Source organism: Parambassis ranga, chromosome 12 (genome assembly GCF_900634625.1).
Source record: "Parambassis ranga chromosome 12, fParRan2.1, whole genome shotgun sequence".
Classification (NCBI taxonomy): Eukaryota; Metazoa; Chordata; class Actinopteri; family Ambassidae; genus Parambassis; species Parambassis ranga.
The window spans coordinates 14270353-14291147 of NC_041032.1; the positions used below are offsets into that span (position 1 = coordinate 14270353).

At 43.1% G+C, this 20795-nt stretch overlaps 1 protein-coding gene across 2 annotated transcripts in view; it reads left to right on the forward strand.

The window, feature by feature from the left end:
- Window positions 1–17081, forward strand: part of ctif (CBP80/20-dependent translation initiation factor) — a 36989-nt gene extending 19908 nt beyond the window's left edge. The window contains exons 8-14 of one of the 2 annotated variants that reach the window (XM_028418281.1): window positions 1227–1303; window positions 4391–4471; window positions 6449–7037; window positions 7478–7777; window positions 9551–9706; window positions 14804–14857; window positions 15728–17081. In XM_028418281.1, the coding sequence (XP_028274082.1) occupies window positions 1227–1303; window positions 4391–4471; window positions 6449–7037; window positions 7478–7777; window positions 9551–9706; window positions 14804–14857; window positions 15728–15949 (1479 nt within the window). In that variant the 3' untranslated portion in view covers window positions 15950–17081. The remainder of the gene's footprint in view (window positions 1–1226; window positions 1304–4390; window positions 4472–6448; window positions 7038–7477; window positions 7778–9550; window positions 9707–14803; window positions 14858–15727) is intronic. The other variant, XM_028418282.1, reaches the window with a different exon arrangement.
- Window positions 17082–20795: the final 3714 nt, after the last annotated feature.

The following is a 20795-nucleotide window of genomic DNA, read 5'->3' on the forward strand; positions in this document are numbered from 1 at the left end:
AGTAGTAGTAAACATGCAACAGTTCCTATGTGTCTCTCTTTTTCTCTCTCCGCCTACTTTTTCTTCTCTCTCAGACCATTCCATTGCTAAAAAGGTAAAGTCTGGCTGAGTCTGACAGATAAAAATAATATTAATACATTGGTTTCACACACATTTCTCTAACATCTCATGAGCAGACACAGAAAGACAATCAAGTATCAATCAGAATCAGAATCAATCAGAATTGTGTTTCTGGAGAGAAAATTCTACAACTGATGACGCTCTGCAGCCACATGGTGTATGTTGTCCTCTTTAGGATTTGTGAAAAGACATCTTTGAGCCATTATAGCAGTATATGGGAGCTCACAAACTTCTCTCCAACTCTCATAAAATTTTTACCACAATCATGGATGCCAACAGAGACCAAAATGAAAACAGACTCCCATCTCAGAACAGTGGAAATAATGCTGACAAACAGGTCCTAGTACTGTAGAGTGGAATTACCCAAACAGAATAATGCTGTAGTCCTCCTTCCAGACTGTGGTCGGCTCTGTGCGCAACACAAGAGACATGTGCACAGAACACATGCACGCCACAATCAGCCCTACTGATAGTGACACTAACTGACTTTGGCTATTAATGAAGCAGGTTGTCATCTCACGTATTGTGTCTTGGGACATTGCATTGTGTGTACAGCTGTCCACACATTTATGCACTCATCCTTATTTACTGTATACAGCGCTGGTGCTAAGCCACCTGTAACCATGGTAACAGCACACAGTGATTTTCAGCAGCAGAGAAGAAGTGTGCCGTTTGATTGACAGGCATGATGTTTAATAATTGACAGATGGGCTCATTTTTTTTTTCACAGAAAGTGAACTGTATACGTAAGCAACAAACTGCACATTCTACACAACCTCACCAGATAACCCCGACTGCCTTACTGCAAAATATGAGATGTAGTCAGGTAAAAGGAAAAAAAAACAACTACAGTGCTGAGATATTTGTAAATTAATTAATCTTCGCAATCAAAGAATGACTGAACTCCTACGATGAGAACTGTCATGGTAATAATTCAGTCACCCTTCGGAGAGAAACTACATATTTGACATCATTTAGGCTATAGAAGGGCAGTTCTAGTTTGAGAGTATACATACGATAATGCACATAGCCTGTCTCGGTGTACGACTGTGTATTTGGTGGTCTTGACAGAAGCCGTCTCTTTCTTTATGATTTGTCTCTAACAGGTCTTCCCACCCCTTCCTAATGAAGCGGAGATCGCACACACCAAAAAGCTCTTCCGACGCAGGAGGAATGACCGACGGTAATGACGCATCTCGAGCCTGCACACACACAGACACACACACACACACAGACCTACCTCAGTGAGAGGGAATGTTTTCAGTGCTCGGCTTTAACATCTTTCCCCTTCCAAAGTAATGTCAAGACAGGAATGCAGGCTCCACACTTCACTGCAGACAGGAAAAAGAAAAAAGAATCCATGAGGAGAAGTTGAATAGGTCCCTCCACAACGTTCATGCCAGTTACTTAGTCACTTACTTGCTGTAATCACACACATCTTCTTTTTTTTTCTGACTACGAGTTAACTCGTCATGCTTTGCAACACTTAACCTGCTGTCCTGTCCCAATGGTCCAAACTCATTCCATTTTTTTTTTTTATTGTGCACACTCTGAAATCTAATTTCACCCAAGTCTGACTTCATTGGAACCAGGTCCTTAAAAGAGAAATCTCTCTCGCTCCCTGCCCTGATGTCACTGGAAAAATGTTCTTCAGTTGCTAAGAGACAGGCAAAGAGAAAATATTTTGGTTCAATTTAACGTTTTAAAAAGAGGAAATCGTATTCCAACCAAATGGACAAAAGCACTTTCATCCCTGTTTTTTTTTTTTTTTTTAAAAACACAGAGAATAATAATTACTTCTGTCCAGAGCTGTGTTGTGTTTACGTGCAGTGGGCACAGCACAGGCCTGGCAAAAAGCAAAGAACAGAACATACCAATACAGACCAACAGCAGTTTGTTTGTTTTGTCAAGTGGAAATATTAACAAGACTCCATCCTGTTTTCTCATGCACTCTGCTTCCAGGCACGCTTTCTCAGAACTTTACAACTTGTATATGAGGACGAGTTTGACATGTAGCGTATTTGTGTGTCTGTGTCTGGTGTACAACACTTGAAATTAGAAAGTGCGAGACAGCCAGAGACAACCAAACAGGGTGATTTCAGAGTCAGTGACTTTTTTTTTTTTTTTTTTTTTTACACTCACCCCCGCCATTTTGCAAACCAAGAAAAACAATACTTAAATCGCAGTTGCATCTTAAATTTGTAGTTGTCTCTGTTTTACATTTCTAAATATCGGATGCGTGTCTACAGGGGATGTAAGATTGTTGACCTCTAGTCAGTCTCAGGATAGTAAGCAGAGTACACAGCCTTTATATGAACAAAGAGTTTAATGAAGAACTGCCTTTTTCAGAATAAAGGTCCACCAACGTTGTCAAGTTTAGCATGTTTGCTTATCTGCATTTTCTGTCTAGCTCGCCTTTTATGTTGGTACTGGCTTTGAGTTCATGTTCTATAACAGAACACAACCAGAAGCCCAAAGGCAATAATGAACAAACCACACAGATGGTGTTCAACTTGTGTTATCCAGTATTCTAATGTGTGTGTGTGTGTGTATGACCACAGGTGGGTGAAAAACAGAAAACTTGCTGGAAGCAGATGATGAAATATGGAAATGAATATTGATCATTTGACTATATGTTTGAAGCACGAGGGCTGAACTGAACAAAGCAGGAGAAAAAGAAACAGAGTGGGACTGTGCGATTGAGTAGAGGAAAAGTGTAGGCTGGCCGCAGCAGGAAGGAAAAGAAAGGGGAGGCAGTGCATGTGTTTCTACTTTAGTAGGCACGTCAAGCAGGGCTGAAATTAGTTGTGATTTACTGGAATGTGCTGCTTACCACTTTCTGCTGCAAAACAGAAAAGGGGCAACGAAGCAACATTTAAGCTCCTTCTACATTTACTTGTTCTAAAGATCTGTTAATTATTCAGCAGCTTTTTTTTTTACACATGTGGTCTTTATTTTGTCCACAACATTGTTTTTATTGTCCCTGCAACACCAAACACTATCCCTGCCTACCTATTCCCACCACATCTGTTTGATGGTCAAAATGATGTGCGTGTGTGTGTCTGCGCTTACACACCAAAGAGTAAACAACAGGGGACAGATGCATAAAATTATGAGTAGATGCACCACTGAGAACGTGTCTTAAACACTAAGACAGCAATAGATATGCAAACTCTTTTAGTGAGATTTATAAAGAAGCACGTACGCCCAGTTCCGTTTTATAAATCTCAGTGCTAGTAGATACCAGTGCAATTACACAGACTTCTCTACTTGCAGTCACACAATCATAAATAAATAGACATGGATATACAATGAATTACTCACCGTCACATGAACCACTTATTTGACCTGTCACGTAAATGATTTGTGTTACAGCAGCAATTATCCTGAACAGTATCAAGAGTGGCATTGCTTATACAAGACTAGCTATTTATAGAATTCTTCTCATTTACTCATACCATGTACTCTGTAAGCCACCATCCCAGTGACTTCTTATTCATTAGTGATGGTTAATCAATACTGTACATAGTGATCCACCCACTGTCGTATGAACTTATAATTGTCTACATTGGTTATCCATCTTACTCTGGTTCTTCGTATCTACACCTACCTGCTTTTATAATCTTTAGCCATCTTAACTCAGGGTTACCAGTGTAATCAATACAACTCTTGCTTGTACACACACACACACACACACACACACACACACACACACACACACAGTATGTTTTAGGAATCTTAAGACTTAGCAATGCAAATGTTCAGTCAGGCGCTCAAAACTTCTCTCCTCACAGTCCATTAAGTCGGTGTGTTGTGTCCCTGTATGAATTGTTGGCCATGCTATTGATCGTCTGGCCTGCAGGCTTCCCTCCCCCTGGGCCAATCGATTCTCTAGTCTGGGTCAACCAATGCTTCCAGGAGTTCTCCATCAACATACACAGACACGATTGATCATCAGTATGCTGTGTTTCCTCCCACGATCTCATCTGCCAGTTAATTCCACCTTTGTTAGTTTCCATAGCTTTCTTCCATGTTTCCTGTAGTTCTGTGTGTTTTTTGTAATGACATAGTTATCAACCTGTAGTTTTTTTTTGTTCCCCTTTATGCTCCTTTATGCTTTTTTTCTACTTTGTTTTCTTACATCTATAAATCTATTAAATTCCCCTACTACTTCCTACAAACTGTCCCTCCACTCTTCATCTATCCTTCATTTTCTCCATCCGTCCTATCACCTCCTGCACTGTGGCATGCCCTTCTGTCCTGCTTGTAGAGCGTTTGATCAGTTCACCTGTGACCAGTTAACCATACTTCTGCCTACTGTGCCAGGGGGAACGCGGCAAGTCTCCGCCAGGTCAGTGCCAAAAATAAGCAAAATGGGAGCTGAACACAGGTTCAAACATTTGGCAAAACAGTAAATAAACTGCATCTGATTATTTTCTACTTTACAAAACATCCAAAGGTCTTTTGTTAAATCAAAGATTGAAGCAGGTGGAATAGAAATGACAAGGTTTAAAGGTGGGTCCGGAACCGCCCGGAAACGTCAAGCATTAATTTTAACCTGATTAATCCCTATCAAAAAAAAAAGTCATTTTTCATTTTATTACATGCTATCACACCAGAGTCAGGTCTGTTTCTATGTAACAAGATATTGTGAGATGAAATTTCATCAGTGGCCCCATCATTTATCCTTAATGCAAACATCTCCCTGGCACTAATGTGACGGATGGATGGTCAATCTGTGCAACACTCGAACTGCAGCAGAGCCGCACAGTCATTAAATATGATTAACATTTTATTACCGTCTCACTTTCACCTCCCCACATCACCAGAGGATCAGGACTTCAGCTTATTAGAACCTAAACTAACAGACTGTGTCAAAATCCAATGAATCGTCAGATCTGTGTGTGTGTGTGTGTGTGTGTGTGTGTGTGTGTGTGTGTGTGGTCTATGGCTTTGCAAAAGATTAAGAAATTTTACTTTCTTAAAGTCATTTTAAATAAGATTTCACTATTTCTGTCAACGTCTAATCCTTAGTTTAGTATCTTGGTTGATATGGTGTCACCTGTGGTCAGTTCAGTCCCGTCACCATGGTAACTGCAATAGTAGTTCTATTACTACTCAAACAAGCTATTTAGTAACTGTTGGATGTGAAACTTGAGGATGCTTATTAGGATGTCCTTTCACCATTCAGTATACAGAAACGGCCTAAATTAGGCCGCACTGTCAGGATAACCCAGAGACAGAATATTTATAAATTGATGGAGGCAGGCTGTTTGGTAAAGGAGAGGCAGAAGATGAACTGTCTCTCAAACTCCCCAAGAGAGTGTAGCCGAGGGGCAGGGTGAGACATAAACCACACACACAAAAAAGACTATAAATACATTGGGACACTTTCATGTCCTCTACCTGTAAACACACACGCTCATATTTCTCCACTTTCCATTTCTTATATATATTATATATTGGAGTTATTGTTAGACATTTTAAAAAACATTTGGCGCAAACAAAAAATAAAAAAAGATCAAAACAACTGTAAGTAAAATGAAAAATGAAAACAGATTTTTGCTTTTGTCTGAATTGTTTTGTACATTTTCTATTTTTTGGTCTATAATACTCAACACAGGCTAGGCGGACGCATTATTAAACATGTGCTGTCCATAAATAAGAGTATGTTATGCTGATTTAATGTCATTTAATTCATGCATGTCTTCTGTGGCTTGTGTTTTGTTTACGGCGGTCTTTATGTGTTCCTTCATATGAAACACACAACCGACCAAAAGGGAGTTTTGTCGCCGAATTTTCTTATTAGCTGTGGTTTATTACAAGTTATCAACACAGGATGGCATTATAATATGTTCTGTTGTTTCTTGTTGAAACATTTGTTAAACGCGACAAAATGTTAGGTATCTGTACGCAGCATCAAAACAGTTCTGTGTGCAAAGGTGCGTTAGCTTGTGTTTGTGCTAGTTTACAGGCTGAGGCAGATAATAGGTCGCCTCCACAGTGCCAGGGTGACTAATCCCCTGGACCATATGTCAGAGGCTTGTCAAGCCCAGAGCCTGTGCAGCAAAGGGACACAGCGATGCAGGACAGGAAAACACAGACACACTGTGCATCCATATGTAAGCAGGCATCGGGCTTTTGACGTTGTAGTACATAGTTCAGTAGATGATAGGTTAGTGTTTGTATATGCCTGTCAGTTGTCAGAGTATAGTCCAATCTCTGTGAGGAGGATGAGTAAGGTGCAGCGTGAGGCACAGGAACTGGAGCCTCCAGCCAGCCACTGCTCCATCACATTGAAGCTAACTGAAACCTGCTCTCATTCCAGGAAACAGCAGCGGCCTCAGGGAGGAGGAGGAGGAGGAGGAGGTGGAGGAGGGAAGAACCAGCAGCAACAGTCACCGCAGCAGCAGCAGCGGGATCACACTCAACAACAGTCTCCAAACCAACAGCAGCAGACCTTAACAGAACTGGGAGATAACAGAAATCATAGTGCTGTTCGGCCACCTCGCCAGTACCAAGGGGGACATGGGCAGCGACAAGGAGGTGCGCCACACCACGGATACAGCCAGAATCGGCGTTGGCACCACAATCAGAAAGGTCAGGGGCATGGACAGGCAAATACTACAGGTGATAAAGGAGTGCCCCCTAGAACAACCAAAGACAAAGAGGCAGAGAATGTAAAACTGGCTGATGAGCAAATCAGACCATCTCCAGACTGCAGCAGCCAGAATCCCGATCAATCACCCAAATATGACTCAACACCCAATACAAACGCTTTCCCTGATCTGACCGTTTATAAGGAAACTTCTCACCCACCACGAAGTGGAAAGGCAAGCAGGGGCCAGTCGGAGCAGCCCAAAATCAGCCTGCTGCAGTCATCGAAGGAAAGGCTGAGGAGGAGACTAAAGGACAAGGTACCGAAAAGCTGCTTACTGCCTGTCAGTCAGTATTATGGAAACCAGGACTGAGGTGCACACACCACCACCACCATTTGGTCTTACTTCCATCATGTTCTTTAACACACGCTCTCCCATTTATATACAGACACGCAGACACGTCATCTACTTGTTTATTTAGCATTTAGGCTAAATAACACCCAGACTGGCAAGAGAGGGAAGTACATATTCTTACTAAGGAGGTGAAGGAACTAAAGCAACATTAGCTTAACGGTTTGTGATGTTTTCCGCTGTGCACTGAACTGATGAGACGGCCAACTACGTGGCTGCCCTACAGCTTCCTCTTTCTACAGCTAACTCGTTACCACCGGGGGGGGGTCACTAAACTCCAGCTTACTGGTTACATGTCATAAAACCTATATTAATATAATATTGCCCTGTCCTATCTCTCGGTGCAGGAAGAGGCACGCGTGGAGCAGTCGGGCTCCAGCCCACAGAGCATGGACCGGCTGGTGGAGCTCCTGAACAGCATGAGGAGCAACAGCAGTGGAGTGGAGCAGCAGCTGGCATCCTTCATGGAGGAGGCGCAATTCTCTGCACGGTCCGAGGAAACGTTGGCTCAGGTGGTCGGCACCATCTACTCCAAGGCCGTGTCAGACAGGAGCTTTGCTGCAACTGCTGCAAAGCTCTGCGACAAGATGGCGATGTTCATGGTGGAAGGAACCAAGTTCAGATCACTGCTGCTGAACATGCTACAGGTGAGATCACTGGAAGCAAGAGATGCAGCACCCAGACGACAAATATACTGACACCAAAACTCATAGCGTATTCTGTATGTTTTTTTGTAGCCTGCCACACTTGAACAGCAGTTGTTCTATAGCAAGGCAGTATTTTATTTTTATAATGTATGTTTTACCAAACTCTTCTCTGTAATTTCAGCAGTTTCATTCAAGCTTAGTTTTATGTGAACCCTCAGGTGGAAGCCAACTGTGTGTGAGATGTTGTAAATGTCAGTGGGCAAAGTAGCTAAGCCTAACACCCAGTATAGAGAGACCTGTTCCCTGTTCACTCTCCATCCCCTCAGTTAACTGCACAGTTCCAGTCCTGCACCCTCGATAAAAAACATCCTCTCAGCCATTGCATATTTCACTGCCCCCACTCCTCCTTTTACCTCATGAGCTCTCTATTCCTGTGTTCTGAGTTTTATCGCCTCCCCCAACAATGCGGGCTGGTGCCTTGCTACTTCTCCCTGCATAGTTCCCATATCACTTTCCCTCCCAACTACGGCCCTCCCTTTCACCCTTTGCTCCATCCTGAGAGCCAGACAACCTCATCAGAGCCAGACAGTCTAGAAGGCAAACAACACGCACACTTCATCATCATTTAGGGTCTAAATGGTGACCCACCTGCGTTCTCCTTCTGTTGATGCTCTTTTTAGACTAAACTGTTTTCCTCTCCCCCTTGTGTTTTGTTGTATTTTTCCATTAAAACACCTCATTCTTCAGATGTTAAGTTTTTTTTTTATCCCAGACCTAGCAGCAGTGTACCCTGCCTTGATCCTTTTACCCCCCTTTACTTTCCCACTCCCTATCAGAGCTGTGTGGTCTCTTCTCTTCTTTAATTTCCACTTCAATATCAGCACGGACCCCCTCCTTGTCTTTGACATTTTGGCTTTTTTTGCTTTAAAACGTTTTAAATGTCATAAGCTGGCTCGTGAAGGCCTTCATTAATGATGTTGCTTCCAGACCCCTGGATCTCAATATGGGGGCAATTAGTGTGTGACTGCTCCGCTCATTAAAAAGAGAAACATCAGGGTGTGTTGTTTCTTTGCTTTAATTTTTTTTAATTGCCAGGCTCACTTTTTATTGATGCTTCTCAGAGGAGATTGTCCTTTTTCGGTAATGTCGCTAACACCTTTGTAGTCTCTTGGTTTCTGTGTTGGCCTGTTGTTCAGTATGGCGGCAGCCTGCTTAGAGCAGCAGCGTGGTGACTGTGAGTTTTTCTGTTCATTCAAGGCTACATATACATGTCTGTGCGCAAGAGTCTGTGAGAATAAAAGCGGCTGGTGTCTCCAGAGCTCTTTAGTCCTAACGGGCAGCTCGCTCTGGGAACACTATGAGAAGCAGAGTGAGTTGCTCTGACTGTTAATAAAGTTTCAGTTTAACCTGCTGAGTAACATCTTTTACGAGTGCACATTAAGCATTAACCCATATTAACCCCAACGCTTTTACAGCACTGACGCAGTTCAGTACCCTTCGTTTTCAAACTAAATTAACACACTATCCTCTACTTCAGGCAGATAAAAGAATTTGTGAATTTGTTTAATGTGTTTTTCAATTGCTTTTTAGCTTTAAGTACCTGAGGTGATTAATGGTTCTGCCAGGAATTATACTTTTAACACCACTGCATATGAATTTATGAAACACTTAAACATCCACCTACCTACTGCCTACTTGACAAAGCTGGGTATAAAGTAGTGTTTTCCAGTCTAAACTATGCATCTGCTTAAATCTTTTTCTTTTCTTCCACAGAGGGATTTCGCTCGCCGTGAGGAGCTCCAGCAGTCAGATGTAGAAAGGTGGTTAGGATTCATCACCTTCTTATGCGAGGTGTTTGGTACCATGAGGAGCAGCTCCGGCGAGCCATTCAGGGTGCTGGTCTGTCCTATCTACACCTGCCTTCGAGAGGTGTGTATCTACACGGTTGTTTCTCAACAAGTAACAAGGCAGTCAATTAACCTGTATAAAAAAAAAAAAAATAATAACATCCAGCTGTGCCTACATGTTCCCGTCTGTTCAGTTCTTGACATATTCTTCCGACCAGAGTTTACGGTTTTTGGCGTAGACCTCGTCTAGACTGCATACACAGGGCTCTAGAGTGCGACCATTTTGGGCGCACATGCGACCCAATTTCTCAAAGGTGCAACCAAAAAATATCAGAGGTCGCACTGGTACGACCAGCTGTAAGAGGGAGATACATTCTCTGTGACTCTCAAAAGTCTCCAACAACAGACACACAACAGGCCCATACCGTGGTCTCAACCAATCAGAGACGGTGAAGGGCGGGACCTCCGTGTGTGTATCTTTGAAAACGTGTCTGCTGCGGTCAGCCGAGACCGAAAATCCAGAAGAAGAAGAACGCGGACATATGCTGCGCAGAGCTGATGCTGTGTGCTAAAGCTTGTTCCATACTCCACGAGAACAGAGAGATCTGTTCATGTTACCGAGGTGACGAGAACAAAGTCCGTTTCGGCCCGGACTTTTTAAAACGTGTGTGCAGAACTCATACGGCCCTCTGACTGTAGCGCGCAGCGCGCACACACAGACAGACAGGGTTTAAAGACGTTTCGCTGCAGAAACCGCAGTTTAAGTGAACATGTGCGGAGGAGGAAGAGTTGTTGCTACTATGCGGGTTTTGCTAATTTGCTGTTGACCTGAATGATGGATGATAACGAGCCGGTAATGTTCGAAAAAGGGGGGCGTGACGTGCTCGTGGCATTATAACAGACTGAACAGCAGGTCTGAGGACAGTGTTATCTGACCTGTGAGGTTCATCCATGAAGGCTGAGTCACTCTGACTGACAGCAGTCAGCTGGTTTAAAGGAGTTATAGAACATGGTTACATGACGAACGCCCATTTAAACAGTATTGTTATTATCCTGCTATAGTGGAGCATTGTCTGCCAGTATGATATCTGCATACAGCTAAAACTGTAACAGACAGAATGAAGAGTCTGTCAGCTGGAGCTCAGCTTTAGAAAGAGAGGAGAGGAGAAACTGAGGAAGAGAGGTGAGGAAGATGAGAGAAGAGATACTGTAGCTGCAATAGAAACGTGTTGAAGAAAACAAAATATATATCTCAATCACAACTATTAAATAAATAAAGGTGTATATAATTTAAATAATTTTTAATTCCCATTGCCAGATAGATAAGTGAGGAGTGACAGCCTGAAAATACAGAGAGAACGCAAACAGGGAACTGAAGAGTGCTGTAACTTTGAATCTTCATCATGGATTTCTGACAGGCAGACTTGTTGGCTAGTTTGTCCATAATTTGAATAAGTACTATCGGTACATGTATTTATTTATTTGTATTTACCTGTGTTCATTAAACAAGGTCCAAAGTCAGTTTAGGATGATATGTGATTATTAAGCCCGTTCATATTTCCTAGACATCATTTTTTGGACCTCAGTATTTCTAAAACTTTGGCTACAGCCCTGCGAGGCCGTCAGGTAAACAGTGGATGTAGCTGCAGATGATGAGAGAAGATGAAAAAAACTTCTGCATTAAGAAAGGTGTCAAGTTAAGGCCTTAAAGGCCATAAAATATATGGACAGCATTTAAAAAACAAACTGCTGTGTGATGCGGTGCACCTAACTTTTGTGCCGGTGCACCCAAGAAAAAAAGGTTAGGCGCACCGGTGCAACCAGTGCAAAAAGTTAGTCTAGAGCCCTGATACACCACAGCAGCATGTTGCTTCGTGGTGTCAGGACACCATTGGTTCCAGAAACATGCGTGACCCCAGGTTCACTTTCCTTTGGTCACCATGGAAACTATGTATAGTAGCCACAGCAGACGCACTACGATACAGAAGTGGTTAACGGCGAATGGAATATTGAAAGGGGAAGCGTTGGGGGGGTGAGAGGAAGTGCAGGAGACTGTGGTCAGGTAGACGGTTAGGGCAGAGGAACTTTACTCATGGTGTTACAGGTAAAAGAAAAAAGAGAAGGTAGAAAGGACAACAGAATCTGCAGGGGGTGGAGGGTGGGGGATAAGTAGCATAAGTAGTTCAGGCGAGAGGAACGGCAGGTGTTGAAGCACATGCCAAGTAGTTTTATCACCCATGTCCACACCTCTGCCAGTCTGGCACTCGGCACACACCCAGCGTCTCGTTAACAAACAAAACAATCACACACAGCTAATGTCATCCACACCCTGTCTGAGGGTATTCCCAGGGCATTATCTCAGCTTGTTAAAGGCTCGACAGCATGACCAAGGGTGTGGAGTAACCAGCTAGAAATGTGCATACGCACCTCTATATTCCATCAGTGTCATAAGTAGCCTGGTCACACTTGAGGCCAGAACACTCCTTATATACAATGTCAAAGCAGTCTCGTTTTCATCCACTTTCATCTGCCTGCCGTTGTAACTGTCCTGTTGTTACATGTGGTTTACAGGTTCGAGCTACAAGCTATGTGCCTGCACACGTGCATACTGCAGTGCTTTTTGCAACGGCTGTCTTCTGTAGCCTATAGAACAGGATTAGGTAACAACTGAGGTGTGTTAGAAATGACAATAGTGATCTCATCCATACATGCCTGTCAAGTCTTCTGATGGCAGAACTGCCTTACACTGTCTATATATAGTCTATATATTGTCTATATATATATACAGTTTGTATTAACATTTGTAGCACACAACAAGCTGTAACCCAAATTAATATCATTGTGAATGCAAAATTATTCTATTTGTATTACATTCCACGGCACTATGAGCAGTACTAGCTCTCGTTTTAGCTGAAAGCAATATCTCCTAGTTACTAAATGACTAAGGGTCATCCCGTATGAAACCATCCAGCTTCAGGCACATCAGCCTGGATGACCCCCTCAGATATTTTTCAAAAAATTCACTGATGTACATCAATATTATGGAGAAATGCAAAATATTTTTTGTTATTTTTCCACAGTAATCCAGCACTTTTTACCTCGTGATCTATCGAGGCGTTTTACTTGCTGTTATTTTAGACGTAAAATTAAACATTTAAACAAAAGTCCTCCCTTCTATCACATGTGTGTGGGGCCTGCTACTGTTTCAGCATGTTACTGTGGATACGTCTGTGGTTAAGAAATCTAGTGTTGAGTGTGTAAATTTAGAACAGTGGCTGAGCTGAAGAGCATGTGCCGTAAACAGTTTTAATACACCTACTCAGGCAAATGAGAAATTATTATTTATACTGACTAATTCTGTATTAGCCTGTTTCACGTACCCTTTAAACAAACAAAAATAAAAGACAAAACATCATCAAACGTACCTAAACTTTAAAAGAGAAGAGCTTAAATGTCTCTTATGTGGCCCATAAAGGCCGTCATCAGGATATTGGTTTGCAGTTGCACACTGCAGAAAGCATGCACACACACACTGTGTGTGTGGTAGTGACATCATGAGCTATTCTTACACTGCCTTGGTATCCCTCTTTGAATACCAGCGTAAGCCCTTACAGTCAAGTATAATTTAAATTTGTTTAGGTCCTTAGTAAAGTACAGAACAAGTGGCTATAGAAATATAGTAATATTGTGTAAAGAGCTGGTCCTGAAGAGAGAGCTGCTGTTGCTATGCAACCACTGGAAACTCGGTCAAAGTTGAACTTAAACTTTGAATGCTCTGTCATTAGTATCCTGATAACATGCTGACAGGTTTTACTTGTGTTGTAGTGATGAAGATGAAGCCTCAGTAAGACATTTAAATGGATTCATTCATTTGACGTGTTCAGTCATGCTACAGGAGGATCACGGCTGTCCTAGTTATTGCTTTTTGATCAAATATCTTTTGTAAATCTATCAGAATCTCCAGGTTTCCCAGCACAGGGAGATTCATGTCTTGAGCAGACATCTTACTCTTTCCAGCTCAAACAGATGAGCCATGTGAAGCAGCCACTGAAACATTTTTCCCTTTCTACTTAAAAATACAAAAAAAAAAAAAATCGAAGTGATGGATTGTACATAAACGTCTAGAGCTAAAGCATTGGAAAAAAGACAGGAGGAAAAAGCTATGTCGATGGATGGGAGTGCTGATGATAGATGAGTATAGATTAGACCGTTTTACACGTATTGAGCAAAACGTCACTTCTGGCTCCCTGGAGAACTCATTATGAGCTAATCCAGCTTGTCACATAGTTCTATACTCTGGAAACGACGCGACTTGAGTTCCCACATCAAACAGCCACACTGTCACCACACCCGTCTAAGCATACTGAGGAGCTGACGTCTGTGCAACTGCTGGCCCTGAATGATAGGTGGAATACCATTAAGCTTACAGCGTGGAAATAAAAAGGCCGGCTCACATCGAGCATCAGATGGTGGTTGATTCCTTTTCACTTGTGTGGAGTTTGTCTACTCAAATTAATTCCAATCTCTATAGAGGTGCCTGGGGACTGAATAAGGTGGCTGTGTATCATGGACTTTGGGGAAGCATTAGCCAGTTGTAAACAGAATTTGTAGAATAAAGCAGCCTTGTAGATCGAAAAAACTATTAAACCCAATTCCTCTTTACTGTAATCTGTTCATAATTCAATGTGGGGGGGGGGGCTCTCGGTGGTTCTGCCTCCCTTTGTGACCATCTCTCCCCTGCGTTGTTTCAAAGTGTCAGCTGTAATGCCCATCTGTGCATGGGGCCAGCATGGGGGGAAAAGCCAGCTAGCATGTTTACCAGCTCCGCTGTTTGTCTTTGGCTACACTGTGTGTGTGTTGACAGTGTGTGTGTTGCGCATAAAGCAGGTCTTAACGTGTGGTGTTGCTGAGCGTGCCAGGTGGAAAGCCTGGCCTGTTGTCTTCCAAGATTTAAATTGTTAATGTCAAAATTATTTACAATCAGGATTAGGCTTTTATTTTCCTGCATTTCTTCTGAACTAAATAACATAAATCTCTCCATATGGTCTAAATCCAAACACACACATATTTTTAGATCTTCTAAGAGACTTTGGATTTTGTTTCTTTCAGATTTTTTTCCTTACATGGCTCTTTTTGTTTTCAAGTATAGTCAGTTAGTGTCTGTCCTTGTCTTTTGTAGCTGCTGGAGTCGACAGATGTTAAGGAAGATGCTGTGCTGTGCTGCTCCATGGAGGTATGGATCACACACACACACGCACACACACACACACACACATCAAGTCACATTGGTCCTCACAAAGACAGGCATTTATACTTTACACACACAATGCCAGAACCTAATAATGTTTGTAATAAACAAATACCTAAACAACTAAGAAAATCCCCTATAGGTCGCACCAGAGTATAAGTCGCACCAGCCAAAAAATGCATAATGAAGAAGAAAAAAACCATAGACAAGTCACACCGGAGTATTACGAGTATTACTCACGTGGAGAAATGATTAGCTTCACCACACAGAAACTCCTATAAACATCCTGTAAATGAGTAAAAGTCAGACTACCGTGCGCTATAGCTGTCTGGAATTAGCGACATATCGACTACGTGCGTCACCTACGCTCGGAATGCAAAGTGTGGACAAGCTGGAGGTGGAAGAGAACCGTCAGGAGAGGGACAGAACAGCTGCCATTATATTTGTAATGGGACGTCAGGACACGAGGCTAACTAATTGTATATTTTTTCATAGATAAGTCGCCGCACCTGAGTATAAGTCGCATACCCAGCCAGAGGGTGGAAAAAAAGTGTATAATTCGGAAAATACGGTAGAATTATTCTGTAAGCAGCAGAATAAAAGACAGAGAAGGAATGGAGAAAAGGGGTTCTCACATCCTACCGCAACCTTTGCAGAGGATTACTTTGTGGCAGACACACACACACACACACCTCAATAGCTAGAGGGTGTGTGAACCACTGCTGTCTGACTGTTTCCAATGTAACAAGGTGCCAGACTATGCATCTTGCTCCCAGTAAAGGACACACACTTTCTCTGACCTCCCACTTATTTGCTTCTCTCGCTGCTTCCCCCTTTTTTTTCCTCTTACACCAGTTGCAGAGTGCAGGGCGTCTCCTGGAGGAGCAGCTCCCCGAGATGATGACAGAGCTCTTAGCCGCCGTCAGAGACAAGATGCTTTGCCCGGCTGAATCTCAGCTAACTCGCTCTCTCCTCATGGAGGTCATCGAGCTGCATGCACACCGCTGGAACCCGCTGGAGGCTCTTACTACCCAGTACTACAACCGTACCATCCAAAAGCTCACCACCACTGCCTAGGTGCCAGGAGTAGAAGAGACAAACCCCTCTGACAACCCAACATGATCTAAAAAAAAACATTAACACTACAGATAAATTCATATTATACTACAGGACAGGTAGCCACTGCCACAAACAGGTCACCCAATCAATTCCCTGAACTATCATGAAAAACACTACACACGTCTGGAAAAAAAAAAAACTGAATCATGGCCAGTAGGGGCGTGCTTGGCCACATAGTCTGGGAGCTCGTCTGGCTGTGGCTGCAGAGGGACAAAGGGAGGGAAGAGAGAGGGGTCACGCAGGAGAGGGCAGCAGCCTGTCCGTGGGGAATAGAGAGATCTGTACCCAAAGATGAATGGAGAAGGGAAGGGGTGGGTAGGTGGGGGTCAGGGTGGTCTGTGTCAGTCTCTCCATTGTGTTCATATGCCAAACCGCCCTCCCCTCTCTCTCTCCCTCTCTCTCCTCCCCCTTCCCTCTGTCTCTCCGTCAGCCCCTAGGGTCTGTGTGGCTGATAAAAAGAGGAGGAGACAGAAAGTAGACACGGTGATGTCTGTCGGGGCCGTCTGCCCCCGCCGGGGCCAGAGACCAGGTCAAAGGGCCTCGCTGTGGAGCTCCCCAGCTCCCACAGCTCCTCTCTCTCTGTCTTTGTCTCCCCCCAACTACACCCCCAGCAGGAAGCCTTTTTGTGAGGATGAGACAGCGGGCCTGCTGGGCCAGGCTGGGCTGAGGATAAGGATCAGGCTGGCTAGAGTAGGGTGGCAGATGGCTGCTTGAGCCCCTGTGAGACGACACACTCCTAACACACCCCACTGGCACCCCAGCCTTCCTGCTCCCAGGAGCTCAGGCCAGAAGCAGCAGAAATATTGCAGGGGTGTGGGGGGGGGGGGCAACAGCTTTAGAAAATTACACTGCTGTCTGATAATTCTGTTTTTGTCTTGCAGGGGAATGTCTCTTCTTCTCTGCTAAGCCGTGCATGTCCATGCTTTGTTAACCGCCTCATTAATACTATATTTTTTTAATCATTTATTGTTTTTATTATCATTGATGTTTCATTTTTTGTTTTTATGGTAAGATGTATGTATGAGATATAGTGGTAGGCCTTATTGCACAGGTTTGATTTGTTTTGCACTGTTTGAAGGCGATTTGCTTTTAAAAAAATGAAACAAAAAAGAAGCAAAAGTTTGAATTTGAATCAGTGCTCGTGGATCAATATGAAATCTCAGTAGCGAGAGAAGTGGGGTGAGCGTAGCGAGGGATCTTTAGGATGTTTTAATGGACTAGTGGCCTTGTGAATTATCCATTTTTATAGGAGCTCTTTTGCTTCATGGCCTTCAGGGCTCGTGGCAGCAGAGAGCACGCCGAGGACTTACTGAATCACACTGTTCTGTTGCTGAAGGAAGGAAAAGACGTGATGTGACGGCAAAAAAAAAGCATGGCACAAAGCGATAGAAGCGAAAAGGCTTCTTTCGGTTTTTTCTCTCATTCAAGCCATTCTTTGCAGTGGACATTTTTGCAAGTGTTTATTATCGACTGTATTTGATCTTGCTTTGTTTTTGAGAGAACTATTAACCTGTGTATTTGAAGATGATAATGATCGTTTGACCTCATATTAGCTAGTCATATGTGACCCTTATTCCAGCTAACGTGTGTACTATGATATTGACGTACCAAGCCAATCATGTACCATTTGTAAATGGGCTCTATATGTAATCTGCATACGATATATTTACAAGTATTTAAAAAAACACTGAAATAGAGAGGGATAGTGCAACAGAGATGTTACACATAGAAAGACTGTGGTTGTGCGGCCAGACGTTGGCCTTCCCCATGCATTTCTGTCAGGAACTTCTTTTTGCTTGGGAGATACTTACATGCATATATGCACACATACTTAGTTCCCCCACTGAATCTCTGTGGGCAAGTGTTTTTTTTTTAATATTATTTTCTGTGTCTTGCATCAAGAATTAAAATCCTGTGTGGTAGAAACACACCCCAGAAGGTTAGTAGGATGAAATGAGTGATTTTAAATGCTCACAAATGTGTTTTTTTTTTTTTGGAGGTGCAACCTAATCATCTGTGTGTGTGTGTGTGTGTGTGTGTGTGTGTGTGTGTGTGTGTGTGTGTGTGTGTGTCTGCTGACGATGTGATTTGTTTTATTGTTTATTTTTGTCCTCATTTTATTTTTTAGGTTTCTATTTATATTATATTTACTCATTTGTATAAATAATACATTTTCTTTTGGTGGGTTTTCAGGACATCTGAAACAGTGATATCTAGCTTGCTGGCAAGTGTGTAAGTGTGGTATTACCGTGTTTTCCTTTGCGGAGGACAAAAGGCCCATCAGTCAGTGTCCATTATGCAAAGAGCGGCTCGCTCACAGCAGATCGAGGCAGGTGGGGACCCCCCCCCCCCCCCCCCCCTCTGCTCGGGTCACATGACTCTCTTGACGATTGAATGAGACGCACCTTCATTTGCATATTCTCATGAATATTAAAAAAAAAAAAACTGAGGCACCGGTCGGTGCACAGACGAGCTTTAGTTTGGTAGTAGTGGGTCATCTGTGAGTTCTTGTTTGTTTTGTTTTTCTAAGTAACTGAAAAATAAACTAACAGGAAAAAAAAAAAAGACATGACATGAAAAAAAAAAAACTGGCGTGATTTCTGTCTGCTCCGTTATCAGCACAGACACGTGGAAGTCAGCCTGGTGTCATAAAGTCATTCAGACAAAAACACAATGGTGCACACACAGTTTCCTCTGCTCCCAACAAACAGACTGCGTGACTAATCACTGCACCACAGTAGGTCATTATAAACACAATTCACACATGTGCACGCTGGAACTCCTCATTTACATGCCTTCGCCTTTACACCGTCACACATTAAGCCGACCACACTTCAGAATATTAACAACACTACAGCATCGTGTGCGAGTGCTGCTGAACGTCCTTGACCAATGATTCGCCTCGGAACATGCCTGCGGCTCCACCAATGTGGGCATCCCAACGGGAGCTCCCAATACCGGGGTTGACTTCCCACTGAGGGACTCCCATCCTTCCAACCTATAGGACGTCCTTCAGCACTTGTCCACATCGATCAACATAATCCTCCATGTCTGAATATTCAAAAGATTGAAACACCTAAGCTGTCATCAGTACCAGTGAGAAGATTTGTTGTTGTTGTTTTTTTGTCCTAAACAGCTGGATTTATGCCAGTTCCGGTCCATTTAGAATCACAACACTATTAAACACCTTTAAACACCAAACAAAAAGGGACTATAGGGAAGATGCATACAGCTACAGACCTACTGATGCAACAGCCAGTGTTCCTACAAAGGGAAATACTGTATATACAGGGATTAGGGCTGCAGCATCCACACATGCATAGACAGTAAAATAAGGCAGCATCGCGATGAGGCCGAATAGCAGCATGTGTTGCGCCATCCATCACCTGTTGCCACGCCGACATCAGTTTTTAAAATCGGGAAGACGCTGAGCTTATTATTCATCTAAACTATACAATTGAATACAGTGTCCTATCGACTTGCTTGTCCACATATTCTGTGTTAACCGTTTATGGATCTTTTGACTATATGGGGCCCTATTGAGAAAGACAAGAGGCAGCTCCAGCTGACAATCAGCTTCACAGTTAATTTAGTGTAAACAGGCAGTCTGACAGGCGCATTAGCCTTCAGGAACAATGTTGGATACTAAGATACTGTTAGCTGTGTTATTAGATCACATTACAGCAAGATGATCATTTGTCTTCCAGCAGAATGACACAATGAGGGACAAATTAAGAGACTTAAAAACCGTCAAGAGCAAGAAAGGACCGCAGGCCACATGGCTGCATTTATGTTGTTCACTAAAGGCCAGACAACAGTCAGTTAATGGAGATACAGTATCAATCAAAAGAAAACGTTTTTTGAGTTTTGCTCCTAAAAACAATTTACCATCTCAAAGGTTTTTTTTCGGACTAACGAAGCACGTAAACATTCATTAGCTGCAGTCCTTAGGTAGACAGACTGCTGGGGAAAATGTGATCATGCAGGCCGTAGGGCTCCATATCATGACTCTGCTGAGCTTCGCCTGCTCTCTCTGCCGGCAGCGACAGATGAATGGATGTATGCTTGCGCAGTGTGACTCACACCAGTATCATCCATTGTTTGAGCCAGACAAAAAGCAGGCTGCTTCTCCATTGGCCTTGATGACGAACCAAAGACGAGGAGGGAGGACACTCGCATTAAGATAGCGGCTTACACACACACACACACACACACACACACACTCCCACAAACTTAAACAGCACCAGTGGGTCGTGCGTTCAAGTGTCTCCTTGTGGATGTGTCTCATAATCTTTAGTTGTCTGATGGCTCACACACTGTATTTTTCTACTTATTTATGTGTGTGTGTGTGTGTGTGTGTGTGTGTGTGTGCCCCCCTGTCTGCATCTTTTTGTGTTGCATTGTGTTTAGTCCGAGGGGTGCAGAGGCCAGATACTGTATAAAACAAAGCGGAGTTAAAACACACAGAAGCATCCCCAGATGTTTTTCGACAGTGTGCTTTGCTGTGGGAGAAATCGATAACTGTGGGCTACGAAGTGGTTTTAGCTCGCTCTCTTGACCTTTCCATCTCAGCAGCAGTAGCTAGTGCACTGTATTCCACTCCCCCCCCCCCCCCAAAAAAAAAACAAACAGACTTTATCTCAACTATATTTGGATTCAGACATTTTTCAGGCTATCGTGAAGAGATTCTGGGGTCTCATGTAGCTCTCTGGGTAATATGCATTTCTTATTATATTTTTACAGATGAAATATTCCCATCACATCCACTGTATAACGTCAGTTTAACAAAGTCTAGGCAAGTTTT